General features: G+C 39.8%; 2 protein-coding genes across 6 annotated transcripts in view; one reads left to right on the forward strand and one right to left on the reverse strand.

The window, feature by feature from the left end:
* The window catches only part of LOC121443342 (GREB1-like protein), a 253,801-nt gene extending 248,992 nt beyond the window's left edge, over positions 1-4,809 (forward strand). The window contains exons 31-33 of the mRNA XM_041645069.1: positions 1,049-1,249; positions 3,228-3,366; positions 4,643-4,809. Coding sequence (XP_041501003.1) covers positions 1,049-1,249; positions 3,228-3,366; positions 4,643-4,806 — 504 coding nt within the window. The 3' untranslated portion in view covers positions 4,807-4,809. The remainder of the gene's footprint in view (positions 1-1,048; positions 1,250-3,227; positions 3,367-4,642) is intronic.
* Positions 4,810-4,857: 48 nt separating this feature from the next.
* LOC121443339 (N-acetyltransferase ESCO1-like) overlaps positions 4,858-16,979 on the reverse strand; it is a 77,657-nt gene continuing 65,535 nt past the window's right edge. For 3 of the 5 annotated variants that reach the window (XM_041645064.1, XM_041645063.1, XM_041645065.1), the window contains 2 exons: positions 16,133-16,320; positions 10,663-11,706 (listed from right to left, as the gene is read on the reverse strand). In XM_041645064.1, the coding sequence (XP_041500998.1) occupies positions 11,559-11,706; positions 16,133-16,320 (336 nt within the window). In that variant the 3' untranslated portion in view covers positions 10,663-11,558. Of the gene's footprint in view, positions 5,015-6,711; positions 6,828-10,662; positions 11,707-16,132; positions 16,321-16,979 lie in introns of those variants that run through there. The other 2 variants (XR_005973653.1, XM_041645066.1) reach the window with 2 other exon arrangements.

The raw sequence follows: 16,979 nt of genomic DNA on the forward strand, positions 1-16,979 counted from the left end.
GAAGTAGCCCGAGTCCTCAGTGTCAGCTGTGCAGGGAAGTCCCAGAGTTAAGCCTTAAAGATTCCAAAGCTCTATGGTTTGTTTGTTTTCCACTCTGCTTCCCGAGTGCTGGGCTTAAAGTGTGGGCCCAACTGCAAAGCTTTTCAAAACAATCTTTATGTAACCCAGGAGAAAAATACTGATACAAATACTCATCTGGTCCTGTGTGTGAGTGCGTGTGCGTGTTTTTAAGAAAATATTACAGCTCAAAGCTTATAAAGAGAATTCTTTACTCCATTCCCATGGGGGGTGGGGGTGGGGCTTGCTGCTAGCTGATCACTGCAGCTGAGGAACTCCTGCTTTTTGTTGTTGAGTAGGACACGAGTCAGCCCAGACACACGAGCAGCACTCTAAAGACTTCCCTTTGGGCCCAACAACATATCTATTAAATACAGTAACATTCCAAAAATTCTTGCTTTAACTTAAATAACATTGGACTGTTCTTCAAGTGGGAGAAGGGGGAATGCAGAACAAAATGAGACATAGAGCATATCAGGCCACTGCTGTTAATACAGCAATTCCTCTTTAGTTGCTAGTTTTTGAAAGTTAATTTTTTATTTGTGTGTATGAACTTACTGCCTGCCTACATGTATGTATGTGCCCTGTGTGTGTATCTGGTGCCTGCAGAGGCCAGAAGAGGGTGTTGGATCCCCTGGATCTAGAGCTACAGTGGTTTTGAGCCTCCATGTGGTTGCTGGGAACCAAACCTTGGTCCTCTGCAAGAACAGCTTAACCACTGAGCCCCCTCTCCAGCCCCTAACAGTCCTTTATCTGGAATTTACCATCATTAACCATGGTCTGACAATCTATGCCTTGGCTCTCAAGTGACCACACTTAGATATTGTGTGCCTAATTTAGAAATTATAATGTATTTATGTATGTCAATGCTAAGTGTAACTTCAGGTTCCTTTGGGGGTGCTGTATGTGGAAGTTATTAGGGTGCAATCCATTGTAATCTTAGACATTTCATTCACTGACAGGCACATTTCCCATGACCATCTGATTTCAGGTTTCAGAGAGCTTAGCTCCCATCTTGCCCCTTCAGTACGTCTGTGCTCCCGACAGTGAACACACGCTACTGGCAGCCCCTGCACAGTTCCTTCTGGAGAAGTTCCTTCAACATGCCTCATATAAACTCTTCCCCAAAGCCATCCATAACTTCAAGAGTCCTGTATTGGCCATTGACTGCTACCTTAACATTGGACAGGAGGTAAAGGCGGGACTGGCTAGTCCTGGGTGCCACATCCATTTCTTCCCCATTTTAGTTCCATTGAAAACATAGATGGTTCTAGAAGAGCCAATGACAGTATGATTCAAAGGGCCCCACAAGAACAGAATTAGCCAGTGCTCTGAAGAGCCTGCCCTGGCGGTGTGGACAGAAGCAGCCACTTGCTCATTTAAACAATGATAAGACTGTGCTGTCATTATGTGGATTTTTTCGAGAGTCTCTTCTTGAAAGGCACACAGTGTCTTTCCTGATGAGTAAGTACAAGCTCAGCACCTTTACAGCTGCCACCTCTCCCCACTCTCAAGCCCCTCAGTTGCCGTCTAGTTTGTTAGTTGCATTTGCATCTCCCTGTGTCTGCCAAGCTTTTCCTTCACATTATCTTAAGTCCATTGCATTAACTTCAATAATGTGATATATCCTTATAATGAATTTTTTAAAACAAAAACCAGCCTAGTTGGCAGGATGGTGTGTCTCAGTGGGTAAAGGCAGCTGCTGCCAATGCTGCCAACTCAACCCTGAACCCAGATAGTGCCGAGAACTGACTCCATACACAAACTCTTTCAAGTCCTAGTGCATTCAATTTTGGAAACTAAATTTAACTTCTGTTAATAATCCTTGTAGTGGGTTACACCATTAACTTTATAAATAGAAACTTTAAAATCAGATGGTAGCTGAACATGGAGGCACATTTCTGTACACCCAGCATTCCAGAAGCTAGCCTGGGATACAGAGTGAGATTCTGCCTTAAAACACAAAGACCCAACCATGTGTCAGCACAATCTCAATACTAATAGCAGCTAATATTTGCTTAATACTGAACAGACTAAATTTTTTTTTTTTTTGAGACAGGGTTTCTCTGTGGCTTTGGTGCCTGTCCTGGAACTAGCTCTTGTAGACCAGGCTGGTCTCGAACTCACAGAGATCCGCCTGCCTCTGCCTCCCGAGTGCCTGAACAGACTAAATTAACAATCAAAAATACTTCTATCTAACAGGTTTTCTTACCTATGTAGATGAGGAACTGTACAATGCCATATGACTTCTAACTGAAGGAACCAGTGTTTGAATTCAAGCGTAGCTACCCCATTGTTCTCTCTTCTATCTTTCTGCTTTCCTGTAATGCTTGTGGTTATCGCCTATCATGGAAGCCACATGGACCTAGAAATGCTATTTTAAGCTTATTTCAGAGTGAAATAAGAGTGAAATATATTTACTCTTTCCTATGCATGGTTTTTTTTTTTTACGGAATGTGGTATTGTTTTGTTTTTACTATTTATGTATATGGGCATATGGACATTTTATTTCCATGTGCATAAATACATGTCTGGTGCCTATGGAGGCCAGGAGAGGATGTAGGATCCCTTGAGACTGAAGTCACAGATGACTGTGTGCTGCCATGTGGATGCTAGGGGTCAAACCAGGGGCCTTTGGAAGAGCAGCCAGTGCTCTTAACTCTCTAGCCCCAGAATGTAGGGCTTTTTAAAAATTTACACACACACACACAAAATTCTGTCAGAAGAATGATTAATCTAATATAACATATGTATAATATATAATGAGAGATTTAAAAATATTAAAACTTAGCTGGGCAGTGGTGGCGCATGCCTTTAATCCCAGGACTTGGGAGGCAGAGGCAGGCGGATCTCTGTGAGTTTGTGGCCAGCCTGGTCTACAAGAACTAGTTCCAGGACAGACAGGCTCCCAAGCTACAGAGAAACCCTATCTCGAAAAACCACATACACACACACACACACACACACACACACACACACACCTATTGAAACTTTACTACTAAATAAGTACAAAGTGTAAATAATCAACAACTTATATTGAGGAAGTGTGGCTCTCACCTTACATCCCAACTGAAGAGGAAGGCACTGACTACAGTGTTCCTCAGCAAAAGAACAGTCCTCTATTGCTTGTGAAATGTCTTTGGTTTTGTTTGTTTGTTTATTTCTTTCAGGTAGCCATATGCTATGTCAGCTCCCGACCCCATTCCAGCAATGTCAACTGTGAAGGGGTGTTTTTCAGTGGACTCCTCTTGTACCTCTGTGACTCTTTTGTAGGTGCCGATCTTCTCAAGAAATTCAAGTTTCTAAAAGGTAAGTCAAATTCAATGTCTTGAATGTGAATGCTATTGTCACTAGAAGAAAAAAAAAATCAAGAGTTGAATGGCACACAAGCAAGCAAAGCTTTGGCCAAAGTTTGAATACTTTGATTCTAAACCAGGGCTACTGATAATATTGGGGTAAGATCTGTAATGAAAAAAGATTTTTTTTTATGTATGTTTATGTGTTCAAGTGCCTACAGAAGCCAGAAGGTATCCAACCCCTGGAACTTAAGGGTGTGAGCCATCTGACCGGGTGCTGGGGACTGAACCTGGGTTCTCTGCAAGCAGCAGGAAGGTTCTTAACCACTGAGCTATCTTTATCCGTGACTTCTTAAACAGACTTTTACAATTATTTATTTTAGAAATATATGTTTCTGGTATCTAATCTGGACAGAAGCTAGCTTGATTCTACCTATACATGTTTGTAAGCAATATATACACTCTAAAGTCATTTGACTGGGTCAGAAATCAACAGCAGAAAAATTGAATAATTGTACCCCCCCCCAAGACATACTCTTAGTTATGAGGCTGGCACAGACACTAAAGTTGTCCTAATAGGTTCACCTTACTTAAGAATATCTACAAATCCAGGACCACAAATCATCCTTATAAGATGACCTGAGGTCAGTGATAGAAGACACTCAGTATACTATATGTACCATGAAAGTGGGCACGAGCTCTGAGTGTGTGTGTAAGAGTGTGTGTGTGTAGCAGTGGTTCTCAGGTAGAGGAAGGGTATGTGCCTGAAGAGGCTGTTGGCTGTCGCTGTGTGTCTCAGCAGATAGTAAGCTGGGAGTATGGTAAACACTGCACGGCACAGACTGGGACCCAGCACACACAACAAAGTGCTCAGGTTGAGAATGCCTGCTCTACAGACTCAGCAAACAATGATCTTGTCAGTCACTACAAGAGAGGCTGAGGCTGAAGGAAAGCTCCTTCTAGCATCACTTTGAGCTCCTCGACACTTTTGCAAAACAACTAAGAATAAAATATCTACCTGTGGGGCTGGAGAGGTGGCTCAGTGGTTAAGAGCATTGCATGCTCTTCCAAAGGTCCTGAGTTCAATTCCCAGCAACCACATGGTGGCTCACAACCATCTGTAAAGAGGTCTGGCGCCCTCTTCTGGCCTTCAGGCATACAGACAGAATATTGTATACATAATAAATAAATAAATAAATAAATAAATATTTAAAAAAAATATCTACCTGTATGTTGGTTCTCAAATGTGGTTAACATCCTTATCAATTTAACGTCTGTTCCTCCTGAAGGTGCTACCTTGTGCGTCATCTGCCAAGACAGAAGCTCCTTACGGCAGACAATTGTTCGCTTAGAGTTGGAGGATGAGTGGCAGTTTCGCCTCCGAGATGAGTTTCAAACTGCCAACAGCAGTGATGATAAACCTCTCTACTTTCTTACTGGACGGCATGTATGAGTTTTTGAAGAGACCAAAAACAACAAACTGATCCCTAGATGGAGTGGGACAACAATTATTGGGGATTTTATTTCCTTTAACGTACAATCACTGTGGAGCAAAGTGCAACATATTTATCTCTTCTCCAAAGAGCTCCCCAAATGTGACCAAGGTCTTCTTTAGTTCCGCTGACAGGACCCAGATTCAGGTCAGGATGTGCTGTGGGAGCCTGAGGATAGAGAACAAACATGGAGTATGCATTGTTTTTCCTACTACATTATGTTGGGGGCAGGGGACCGACCGTCAGCATTAGCCAGCTTGAATGTGTTACATGAGACTCACACCACTGGTGTGGAATTAATTGAAGATTAACACTTGAGGCCTGAACCCTCAGTTTCTCTTCAGCTCTGTACCTTGGTACAGTATTACTCAGGGGTCTGAAATGATAGAATGTAGAAGATATTTGTATTTAAAAAGAAATAGCTTTGTCTTTCTCTGTGCAGTGTTAGTTTAAGATTTATAATCTTATATATTTCGAAACCTTTGGCAAAATTTCCACAGGAGTTAAAAGTTTACTATTTAAAGGGAACAAAGAATCAGTACATGCAGGCACTAGGTGCATTCATGAGGGTTCTCTGAGCTTGAGTCCTTTGTCTTGCCCATTCCAGTCTGGAAGCACACCGTGTCTGTGAGAATGTAAACAGTGTTTTGTACAGGAAGCTATGTGGACGGATGAGCGTTCTGCACTTATGCTCTGTCACTGTGTTTCAGTTGAAAGGAAGGAGTTGGCACCTGGAAACCCACACAACAGGCTGGGATTTATTGTGGATTTGAACTAGTTGAGTGCTGGGACTCAGGCTAAGCATCCTTTAAAAGACTTAACCAGTAACAGCTGTCTTACACACAAAAATGGGTGGAAATGGGAAACAGAACCAGACACGTTTTCCTTAATTTTATCAGTGACATTTTTCCTGAGGAGTAAGGAAGACTCCGCAAAGCGCCTTTTGAACTCATTAAAATTAGTGGGTAGTGTATGACTAATATCAACAGTAGGGGTATAAGTTTCTATGGATTCCTCATCAAATATTTTAATCAGAAACATTTTGAGAAAATATTCCACACTAATCTATTGAAGTTTACATGTAAATTGCTCTACTTCATGGTACCTTTTCAGAGTTTTCTCAGCCACATGTGTGATTTTATCTCTAGTTAAGATAGTCACCTTTCCTTGAATCTGTCTGAGAACCCAAGACTACTGAAAGCCTACTGAGCCTGCACTTATTGCAGTGTTAGCTGATAAGCTTGGTTATCCAGGATTAAAAGTTTACAGCTAGTGAGAAGATGGAATGGATTGCAGCTCTCTTGGTTCTAATGAGGTTTTAAATGTATTTTAAATGGATAGTTCCTTTTAACCCCATTTTAAATTGTCCCTCAAGAAGGACCCGCCTTATTATATGCTTACTTCTTAACTTTAGTAGAGCAGAATTTTAGCAAAGAGGTATGTTCCAGGGCAGTCTAATTTAGGTATGAATGCATCTAACTTGTTCCTGTTTTGCTGAAAGGGTCCAATGCAGGTAATATCAAGAAAGCCACTGTTTGTGCAATATTTCAATAACACTATGTAGGGTAAATAAAAATACTTGAAATAATTCCACAACTATTGTGCCAGGGGTAGAGGCCTCTTAGGAGTTCTTACTGGCTTTTTCTTTTTGGACTCAGTTACTTTAATGCAGGCACTCCGTGTTAGTTAGAGCTACACTCTGGAAATTCAAGTGACCATGAACTGTAAACACTATTCCACTCCTCCAAGAGAAATGCCAGAATAGAAACACAAGACTGTCCATCACTCCAATAATTGATAAGTTTTCATTTACCTGCCTCTTTTTCTCCAAAGCCTAAATAAAGGTTTGGATATTTTAAAGTTACCTTAATCAGTGTAATCCTTTAGTGAATGCTAGGTCCTCTTTAAGGATGGAATTGCACAAGCCCAGACCATCATGACTTGTTAGTACACGTCTTGGTGTGTTTGACCTCTTCCATTCCTGAGGACAGTGAGTTAGGGTAAATAGATTAAGTCACATGGTAATGTACCTGCAGACCTGCTGAACTTTGGCATGCATGACAGTTCACACAGGTTAATATTGAATGTAACCTAAAAAAAATTAGAAAAGCTGTAGTCAAGTTTTGGCTGTAATTTATGCAACTGCTTCTTGTGATTTTTAGAAAAGGGGGCACCTGTGTTACTTTGTTACTGTAAAATTTTCTTAACCAAAATTTGGTGAATTTCACTCACTAGTCAGTCTACCTCACACTTTGTTTATGACGTTGTGTCTACAGTATGTTGTTGTTCTTTCATTTGGTGAATGTATTAAAATTCCCTCCCACTCCTCACTCTCTAAAGTTTGTTTTCTTTAAACCCATTTTCCCTAAGTTACAAGGAGACATGAGCTGTGACTTTGGCAATGTCTGGTATTGTACTGTGGACGGCTCAGAGATTCTACTATCTTGGCACAATCCAAAAAAAAACACTTAAGTAAACAGTTGAATGAAACCTACAGCTTACCTAAAGCAGCTATATACACCAAAGTCTCCACTGGAAAAATGCAGACTACTACATAATTATAGATGACAAACCTATGTAGAAGGCAACTATATTTACTTTTGTGGCCTCAAACAGTTCCGGGTCACTAACATTTATTATTAATTTTGGATTTATTTCTAAATTCCACCTACTTTTACCAACTCTTAGGGGAAAAAAGGCCTTCCAGCTCTAATAAAGAACATTTATAATAATAGAATTTGAAACAAAACCACTCATCTAGGCCAAAGCGGTAACTATTTTCATGTCTGCTGACAGACAGGGAAGCAAGCTTCCACTACCTGTTCAAAAGTAACTGGCCTGGAAAGTCTAACAACATGCCAATTACTAAAGTCTTAGAAGCCATAAGAAGGAAGGATGCATATGTGAATTACTACGGTGGAAATTGACTCAGCAATCTTTTTTTTGGGGGGGGGGTGGATAGAGTTTCTCTGAGTAACAGGCTGTCCTGGAACTCGTTTTGTAGACTAAGCGGGCCTTGAACTCACAAAGATCTGTTTGTCTCTGCTTCCTGTGTGCCACTACCACTCAGACAACTCAGCAATCTTAACTTTGTGTTAAGATTAACTGAAGCTGTGTTTCTACACAACTGGGCAACCAAGCCAGGCAAACAAGAACCACTAAAACATCACAGTAGTCTGAAACTGTGTGTAACTGTGTTCACGCTTTTGGTAAATGCAGAGTCCACACTCACATATTATCAAGTTGATTAATACTCTGCTTTCTCCAGTCCTTGCTCAAGAAACCATCCACACAATTCAGGCATACACATCAAAACCTGTGTTTCCTACAATATGCTAGATATCTGCAAAAAAGACCAACAACTAACAAAAATCTGTATAATCTGCAATTATATAAACTACTGAAGTCTGCAAGCAGCCACTGGCTGTGCTGTGACTGCTGCCTCTCACACCCCAGAGGCTTTGTTGCTAACATCACGGAGACTCCCTTCTTCTCAAAGGCGGTGAAGACAGTGGTGACCTTCCAGAGTGTCTGTGGCTGTTTCCATGGTTTCCATCACTCTCTTCTGACTCTAGATTCTCTCAAATGATGGGTGTGCCTTGCAGATCTCTAGTTCCCTTTTCCTACACCCGGATAATCTCATATAAACCTCCAAATAACAGCTTAAGCCCAAACCTCTATCAAACTCCAAAGCCACACAGACAACTATCAAGGCAGTAATTCCACTTGCAAATTCTATAACCACTTTAACTTTGACCAAACTGAACCTGCCCTTCCCCATCAAATCCTCCCAACCCATTTTCTCTGTTTTTCCTTCTTATTTACTAAAGCTGTGGCACGTATTCTCCCCACAGTTAGGAATGACGGACAGCGCTTTAGTTCTTCCTCTGTTCAGTGCTGCAATATTCTGAACAAGCTGCTTACCGTAGTCCCTTTTCAAGACCAAAGTCTTAGCTTTTGCTTGTTTGTTTCTTTTGGTTTTGGAGACAGGATTTCACTGAAGCTTTCAAGCCTGTCCTGGACCTAGTTCTTGTAGACCAGGCTGGCCTCGAACTCACAGAGATCCACCTGCCTCTGTCTCCCAAGTGCTGGGATTAAGGGCATGCGTGTGCCACCAACACCTAGCTCAAAGTCTTATCTTATAAACCCTATTGCAGGTTATAGAGAGGTTTCAGCAGTTAAGAGCACTAGCTACTCTCTCAGAGAACTGGGGTTCAATTCCCAGCACCCACATGGCAGTTCACAACTGTCTGTAACTCCAATTCCAAAGTATCTGGCACCCCCATACAGACATACATGCAGACAAAATACCAATGCACACACACCCAAAAATTCTTTTTAAAAAAGCCATAAACCCTAATAAATAAAACAATGAACACTAAATACAGGGTCTGATACACTCAAATGGTAGGTGCTCAGGCTACTATTCTTAAAGAAATGTCCAAGTTGTAAAATTTGATTCCACTGATGCCAACATTTAAAGCAAACAGTCACTATTTATCCTGCCCTCCCTTTATGTCTTCATCAAGCATGGCCTGCTAATCCAAATAATGTGTTAAGGCTCACATGGAAATAGGACCTGTATTAATAAAGTTAACAGTATCAGAGAGCTAACACTAGTTCAAAGTTTCACTGTGCTTCCAAAAAGTCAAGGTATTTATCAGGCAAATAAGAATAAAGATGACTACAAAAGTCTCAACACCAAGGGAAAATGATAATGTCAAAAGTCATACCAGGGGCTAAAGAGATGGCTCACCAGGCAAGAGCACTTACCAACCTTATAGCAGACCTGCCTTCAGTTCCTGGCATACACATGGCACATACACAAAAAAAAAAAAAAAAAAAAAAAACCATGCAACAGAAAGAAGTGGTAGTGGCCAGGCAGTGGTGGCACACACATTTAATTCAAGGCCAGCCTGATCTACAGAGTAAGTTCCACGACAGGTTCCAAAGCTACACAGAAAAGACCTGTCTTGAAAAACCAAAACAGAAAAAAGAAAAAAGAGAGAGAAAAGAGGGAAAAAGTAGTAGTGGCATGTGCCTTTAATCCCTGCATTCAGGAGGCAAAGGCAGGCAGATCTCTAAAGCCAGGGCTACATAGTGAGACCCTGTTTCAAATGATGATGATGATGATGATGTAATGAAGAGGAAATTGTTTGTAATGAACATTTGAATGAATAATGCAAAATTGCCTGCATGTATGTCTGTATGAGGGTGTCGGGGCCCCTGGAACTGGAGTTACAGTTAGTTGTGAGCTGCATGTAGGAGCTGGGGATTGAACCTGGATCCTTTGAAAGAGCAACCAGTGCTCTTAACCACTGAGTCATCTCTCCAGCCTGAAAGAGTACAGTCTTATACTACTCTATAAATAATAAAACAGCCGGGCAGTGGTGGCACACACCTTTAATCCCAGCACCTGGGAGGCAGAGGCAGGTGGATCTCTGTGAGTTCTAGCCACATAGAAACGCTGTCTCAAAAAATAAAAAAAAAAATAAGAAATTAAAAAAAAACCAAACTTATAGGGGGATAAAATGTACAACTGACTGTTAATTATAATGCAAGTCCCTAAATTTTAGTAGGTTTTCATTGGGGATATGATCATTTCAGTTCTAAAAGGCAATCTAACTGAAACCACAGCGACACAGTGGGCTGTGTTTCTTTATTTCTTTGAAAGTTAATTAAATACCATATTATTAAAATATCCAGGAAGAATTGACAAACTAGTAAAAACTATCTTTGAGAAGCCCATGTTTTAATTTTATGTCAGTCTTAAGCCTAAGAAAATCCCTGAAAGAGCACAAATATTCAACACAACATTGTCTCCATACATTTATCACTTAGAAAAGGTATCAAGTATTTTATTATTTTATTCTACATTATATACAGGTCATAAAAGGCCACAGCAGTTTTCAACATATAAACCCTTTAAAAGTAGAGGGCACTATGAAAGACAGACAAGTATCAAAATGAAGTCCAGTAATGAGGGCGTATACTCAGTGCAGTATTTCTGAGGAATAACAGCGCAGACACACCCACCGACATTGAGTTTACAACTATTCTGTAGTTCTTTGCAACTCTAGTTATTTATGGCGCCACATGAGAGCTTCCCTCTGCCACCGTCAGGGACAGAGAAGTAAGCAATGGAGACTCTACTGCAAGTTATTTCACTTGGAGCTCTCCTTTTTTGAGGAATTTTTTTAGTATAGTTTAGTAGCTTCAAATTCTCAAGCATGTAATACTGTACTGTTCTTGAATAATAACTCAAAAAACATTAGTTTCCACTCTGAAAATACAATCTTTAAACCTATAACTGGTATCAGCAGATCAATATAAAAAAATACAGTACCAAGCTACACTGGTATATTTCCATATTAAGAACTTCAAAATATACTTATCACTGAGACCATAGTCCTTGCATTAATTTTCAGTCCACTATGAACAATTACCTGCTGCATGTAAACATGTCTAAATAACTATAGATAAAATACAATCATAAATTTCTGTAAAAGATAATAAAATATCTTCTTTAAAAAACAAAACAATAATAAGCTATTACTGCATTGTTTCCAATTTTATGAAAATGGAACAACCATATGGTTGTTTCCAGTCCTGAGTTCATTTGTAATAAAAATGGCCCTAGTTCCTGGTTAAAGTCAGCAACCAATTCTTTCTCTTCAAAAGATGTCTTCTGGTACATTAGGCAACTTCTGGATTAGTTGGTATTCTGTCCATTAATAAAATTATAGACCAGAAACTGACCAGTGCCACAGTACTGTGTTGCAAACAACTTTCCATCAGGAGTGGGATCTGAGAAAGCAATTTCTTCTTTACTCAAATATGAGCCATAAATAAAGTTACTCCTATTGGGGAAAAAAAAGGGTGGGGGAAAGGGGAGAAGATTAAAAATTAATCTTTCTGTTCACTGAAACTGAACAACCTATCAAATTCATTTTGACAAGAAAGACTAAAGCAATGCTATGTTATTCTAAAAAGCAAAATACCTGTTGGTCTTAAATATTATAATTTGAAGTAGGAAGACTTTAGAAAAGCAGTAATTATAAAAAACGTTTGTCCAACATCATGTCATAAAGTCCTCAACAACTCAGAGTTGAACTTCTCAATCAAGATATCAAACATGACTTCACAGTGAAAGACTATTTCTCAGATCAGGAAAAAGGTATGCCTGTCCTCTTCCCTTCAATAACACCACCAACAACAACGCTTACCAGCATAAACCGGAGAAGACATAAGCATCCCAATGAGAATGTAAGAAAGAAAGAAAGCACTTTCTTTGGCAGATGATATGATCTTACAAAGAGGAAATTCTGAGGGATCTACCAAAAGACTGCTTAAAATTTAGTAAATAATCTAGGGAGTTAGAGAAATGGCTCAGCGGTTAAGAGGACTGGTTGGTTGCACGTCCAGAGGTCCTCAGTTCAATTTCCAGCAACCACATGGTGGCTCACAACAATCGATAGTGAGATCTGGTGCCCTCTTCTGGCCTGCAGGTACACATGCAGGCAGAACACTGTATACATAATAAATAAACAAATAAATTTAGTAAATGATCTGAAGGGTTGAGACTCAGATTGATATTCAACTGTGAACTGCATTAGCTATAGACCTGAAAAATGGGCAATCCAAACATGAACCTTGAAAACAACCAACTTCTAACACTAGGATGAGCACAATGCTTAGGAAAATAATTACCAAAAACCTGTAAGCTAAAAACTATAAAATATTATTTAAATAAAAACCTAATAAAGAGACACCCATTTTTAAAAGTCAGAAAACTCAATACTGTTAAAGTGCTATTACTGCAGAAACTGATCCATAGCTAGTTTCCTTGGAGAAAATGGCAAGCTGACCTTAAAATTCACAAGGAAATAAAAAGGATACTGAAGAGTCAAAATATTTAAAAAAAAAAAAGAAAAAAGAAAAAAAGAGAGAAGAAAAAGGCTGAAGGATTCATATATTCCCCATTTCCAAATATGCCACACAAAGCTGTAGCATTTAATACTGACATAAGCATAGACACACAGAACATGGAACAGACATGTCTAGATAGAAACCTTTACAGGTACGCCGAGACCAACAACTATTCAAGAAGAGTGCAGTCCTTGTAACAAATGGTGGGAGAATAAGATATCCACATGCCAAAAGTATATTTGCATGTTGTTATCACTTTCATACAATAATAAAATCCAATAGAGCCAAAGCATGAGTATAAAAATAAACTAGAAGGATAAACATGAATCTTTGGGGCCATTCATTAGACAATGGATTTTAAAATATGACAATAAAAGGGACAAAAGAAAAATAAAAGCATGCAGTAGATTTCATCAAAATGAAGTGTGTGTCAAAGGACACATCCAAACATAGTGTATGATTCTAACATCTGGGAAGTGAGGAGACCAAAGGCTTAGTTAGGCTTTTAACCCCAGCACTTGGGAGGCAGACAGATCTGTTGAGTTCAAAGTTAGCCCGGTCTACAGAGCAAGTGCCAGGAAAGCCAGAGCTGTCACACAGAGAAACCCTGTCTCAAAAAACAAACAACAACAAAAAAGCTGACACAGGCTTGAATAGGTTCCTTTCTTTTTCTTTATGTGTGTCTGGTCAGAGAGAGAACTGAGAACACGCTGTTGTTTTGCCTAGACCGACTGACCATGAGCCCCAAGCACTGTAATTATAGATACATGCCACTTTATCCTGCTTTTACACAGGTCCAGGGATTTGAACTTAAGTACTCATGGTTACACAAAAGAACTTCATCAACTGAGACTTTTCCAGCCTCTCAATAGGTTTTTCTTCTAAAGACGATGAAGTGAAGAACTTGGAGCCCTCATATATTGCTGGTTGGGTTATAAAATGGTGCAGACGCTACAGAAGAGAGTTCAACAGTTCTTCAAAACATTAAACTCATCAGTACTACAAAATCCACAATTATACACCTAAGTATACACTCTCAAAGTTAAACACGTCCACACAAACACTGGTGTATAAATGGTCATAGCAATACTATTCATGAATGTCAGTAAGCAGAAACACACCAAATATAAACAGATGAAAGAACAAATAATTCTACTCTACTATTTGGCAATCATAAAAAAGCAATTTATTTTTTAATGTTTTAAAAAGCAGGATTGGAAAGATAGCTTAGTTGGTAATGGGCAAGCACAAGGACCTGAGTTCAATGACCAGAACCCACATTTTAAAAAAGCCTGATGGCCGGGCGGTGGTGGCGCACGCCTTTAATCCCAGCACTCGGGAGGCAGAGGCAGGCGGATCTCTGTGAGTTCGAGACCAGCCTGGTCTACAAGAGCTAGTTCCAGGACAGGCTCCAAAACCACAGAGAAACCCTGTCTCGAAAAACCAAAATAAATAAATAAATAAATAAATAAATAAATAAATAAATAAATAAAAAAGCCTGATGGCACATGGGCTTGTGATCCTAGCCCATGGTGGAACTGGCTCGTGACTGTCCAGCCTCACCTGCTGGGTAGGTTCCAAGCCAGTGAGAGATTCTGTCTCAAAAGCCAAGAAGGACATCACTGGAGGAGCCACATCGAAGACTGTCCTCTGGTTGCCACACAGAGACAAACATACATACCCACGTGCGCGCGCACACACACACACACACACATACACACAAGCAGCAGACAGATCCATGCTACCACACTGATGATATTTAGAATTCCACTTGTATGGACTGTTCAGTATAGAAATGTACATTGATACAGAGTAGGCTGGTAGCTGCCAGCCAGCAACTAGAGATGCGAGAAAATGGATCACTGCATCAGTGGGGTTTAGGGATGGAAAGGGTGGGGGTAGAAATGTTCTACAATTAGGTCAGGTGATAGTTATATGTTTTGAGTATATTAAACCCACTGAATGGCAACTGGATGGATTTAGGGTGTAATTCTCAAGCCCACTGGCAGCATTTTTATACCGTCAGAAGGGAAAGTAAGTGAAGAAGCAGAGGCTCTACGCACTCTTACAGGGAGCTCACTCACTGTCGTACGACTATTACAACACTGCTGTTTCCATGGTTTGAACAACAGCTACCTACATAGTTTGCTACAAGATTTAAAGGATGGAAAATAAATCTTCTCACTCCTTTAGGACTATTTGTGTTTAAACATCTTGTTCCCCAGGCTTCACACTAAAAGAACTGGAAACAGGACAGTTGAGAGCTATTGTTCATTAACCACACACATAGTAAGGAGCTAAGGCCCACCTGTAACAGCAATGGTTATTTCAAAACCTATTCCCATAGGAAACAGTCCACAGTCTATAAATAAACAATAAACTGACCTAAATTTTTTAAGCACTACTGATAGAACCTGGGGCCTGATACTTGGTGAGCAAGTACTCTACCATCTAGCTTACCCATTCTGCCCCCAAAACCTTTTATGGATGATTAATTTTAACCTTCATTTTATCATTTATCTAAGGAACTTTATTGGAAGAAAAAAGTCTGATGCTTTTCTTTGTGTTTTTGATAAACAACCACAGGATAATAGAAAAATAAACGACAAAGAGAATATAAAATAATACTTAAAAAATTTTAAACATTTATTATTAGCATATGCATGCGTATGTCTTTTTGTACATGCAAGTGTGTGTGTGAATGCCTGTGCTACAATGTTTGTATAGAGAGATTATATAACTCAGTGGAGTTGACGCTCTCCTACCTTTATATGGTTTGGGGGATTGAAATCAGGTTTTTTTTTTTCAATCAGCACCTTTACCTGTAGAGCCATGTCACTGTCCCCACCCCCACAAAAAAAAATCCCCCCCCCCTTTTTTTTTCTTTCTAGACAGGGTTTCTCTGTAGCTTTGAAGCCTATCTTGGAACTCGCTCTGTAGACCACACTGGCCTCAAATTCACAGAGTTCTGCCTGCCTCTGCCTCCCGAGTGCTGGAATTAAAGACATGTGCCGCCACCACTGGCCAAAAAGAATATTAAGACAATTTTCTCTAAAAGTCGATTTTCCAAAACATTGTCTCTATATATATTTCTCTGTTTTTGTTTGGAAATCTCTAAGAGTGAACACAGGTTGAACTATGTTATATTGGCCTAATGTCACAGTTTTAAATAAAAGTTTAATATTTCATCTATTATCAAACATTTTCCTCTTCAGATTAAACAAAAGAGATTTACAGATCTAGTATATTTATATAAAATTTATAGTTAATACAAATAAAACTCATACAGTTATGATTAAGTATCAATCTTTAAACTAAAACTCTAAACTACTGCAAATGACTTGAGTTACACATTACCTTAGGCATTCAATCATGCGAGAAGCTATCTTCTTCCGCCGCATCATGCTAAACACCCATATTCGACTGATCCCACAGATTGCAGGCTCTGGCAATGTTGAGCAGCACCAGGCTTTTTGCCTTTCAAATCGGACTTTTTCTTCTTCTGACCTGATAACTGGAAGTTTCTCTTCTATAACTCGATAGCCCTATAAATGTCAAAAATGGCAAGGGAAATAAAGGTGGCAGTTATCTAGTGTAAATCTAGCTGAGGTCTGGCTGCTTAACAAACTAGCAGATCACTTAACAATCTGGGTTTACTTCCATTCTGACTCAACCCATAATAATGTAATTAAGTATATCTACCACTAATCATTTTGAGTCATTTAACAAGGATTTTGCCATCCAAAGTGAACACCACAGGAATGGAATGTGTTTTCCTCTACCATCTGCTTTTTTTTTTTTTTTTTTTTTTCGAGACAGGGTTTCTCTGTGGTTTTGGAGCCTGTCCTGGAACTAGCTCTTGTAGACCAGGCTGGTCTCGAACTCACAGAGATCCGCCTGCCTCTGCCTCCCAAGTGCTGGGATTAAAGGCTACCATCTGCTTTCTAAGCAGCAAAAGTACATGTTAAACCAGGCAATGGTGGCGCACACCTTTAATCCCAGCACTAGGGAGGCAGAGGCAGGCAGGATCTCCGTAAACTGGAGGCCAGCCTATAGCCTACATAGTGAGTTCTAGGATAGCCAGGGCTACACAGAGAAACCAAAAACCAACCAAACAAACAAAAACAGCCAGGCATTGGTGGTGCACAACTTTAATCCCAGCACTCAGGTGGCAGAGACAGGAAGATCTCTGAGAGTTCAAGGG

This window comes from Microtus oregoni, unplaced genomic scaffold, assembly GCF_018167655.1.
Source record: "Microtus oregoni isolate MIOR12 unplaced genomic scaffold, Mior012 000105F_ref0000443, whole genome shotgun sequence".
Classification (NCBI taxonomy): Eukaryota; Metazoa; Chordata; class Mammalia; order Rodentia; family Cricetidae; genus Microtus; species Microtus oregoni.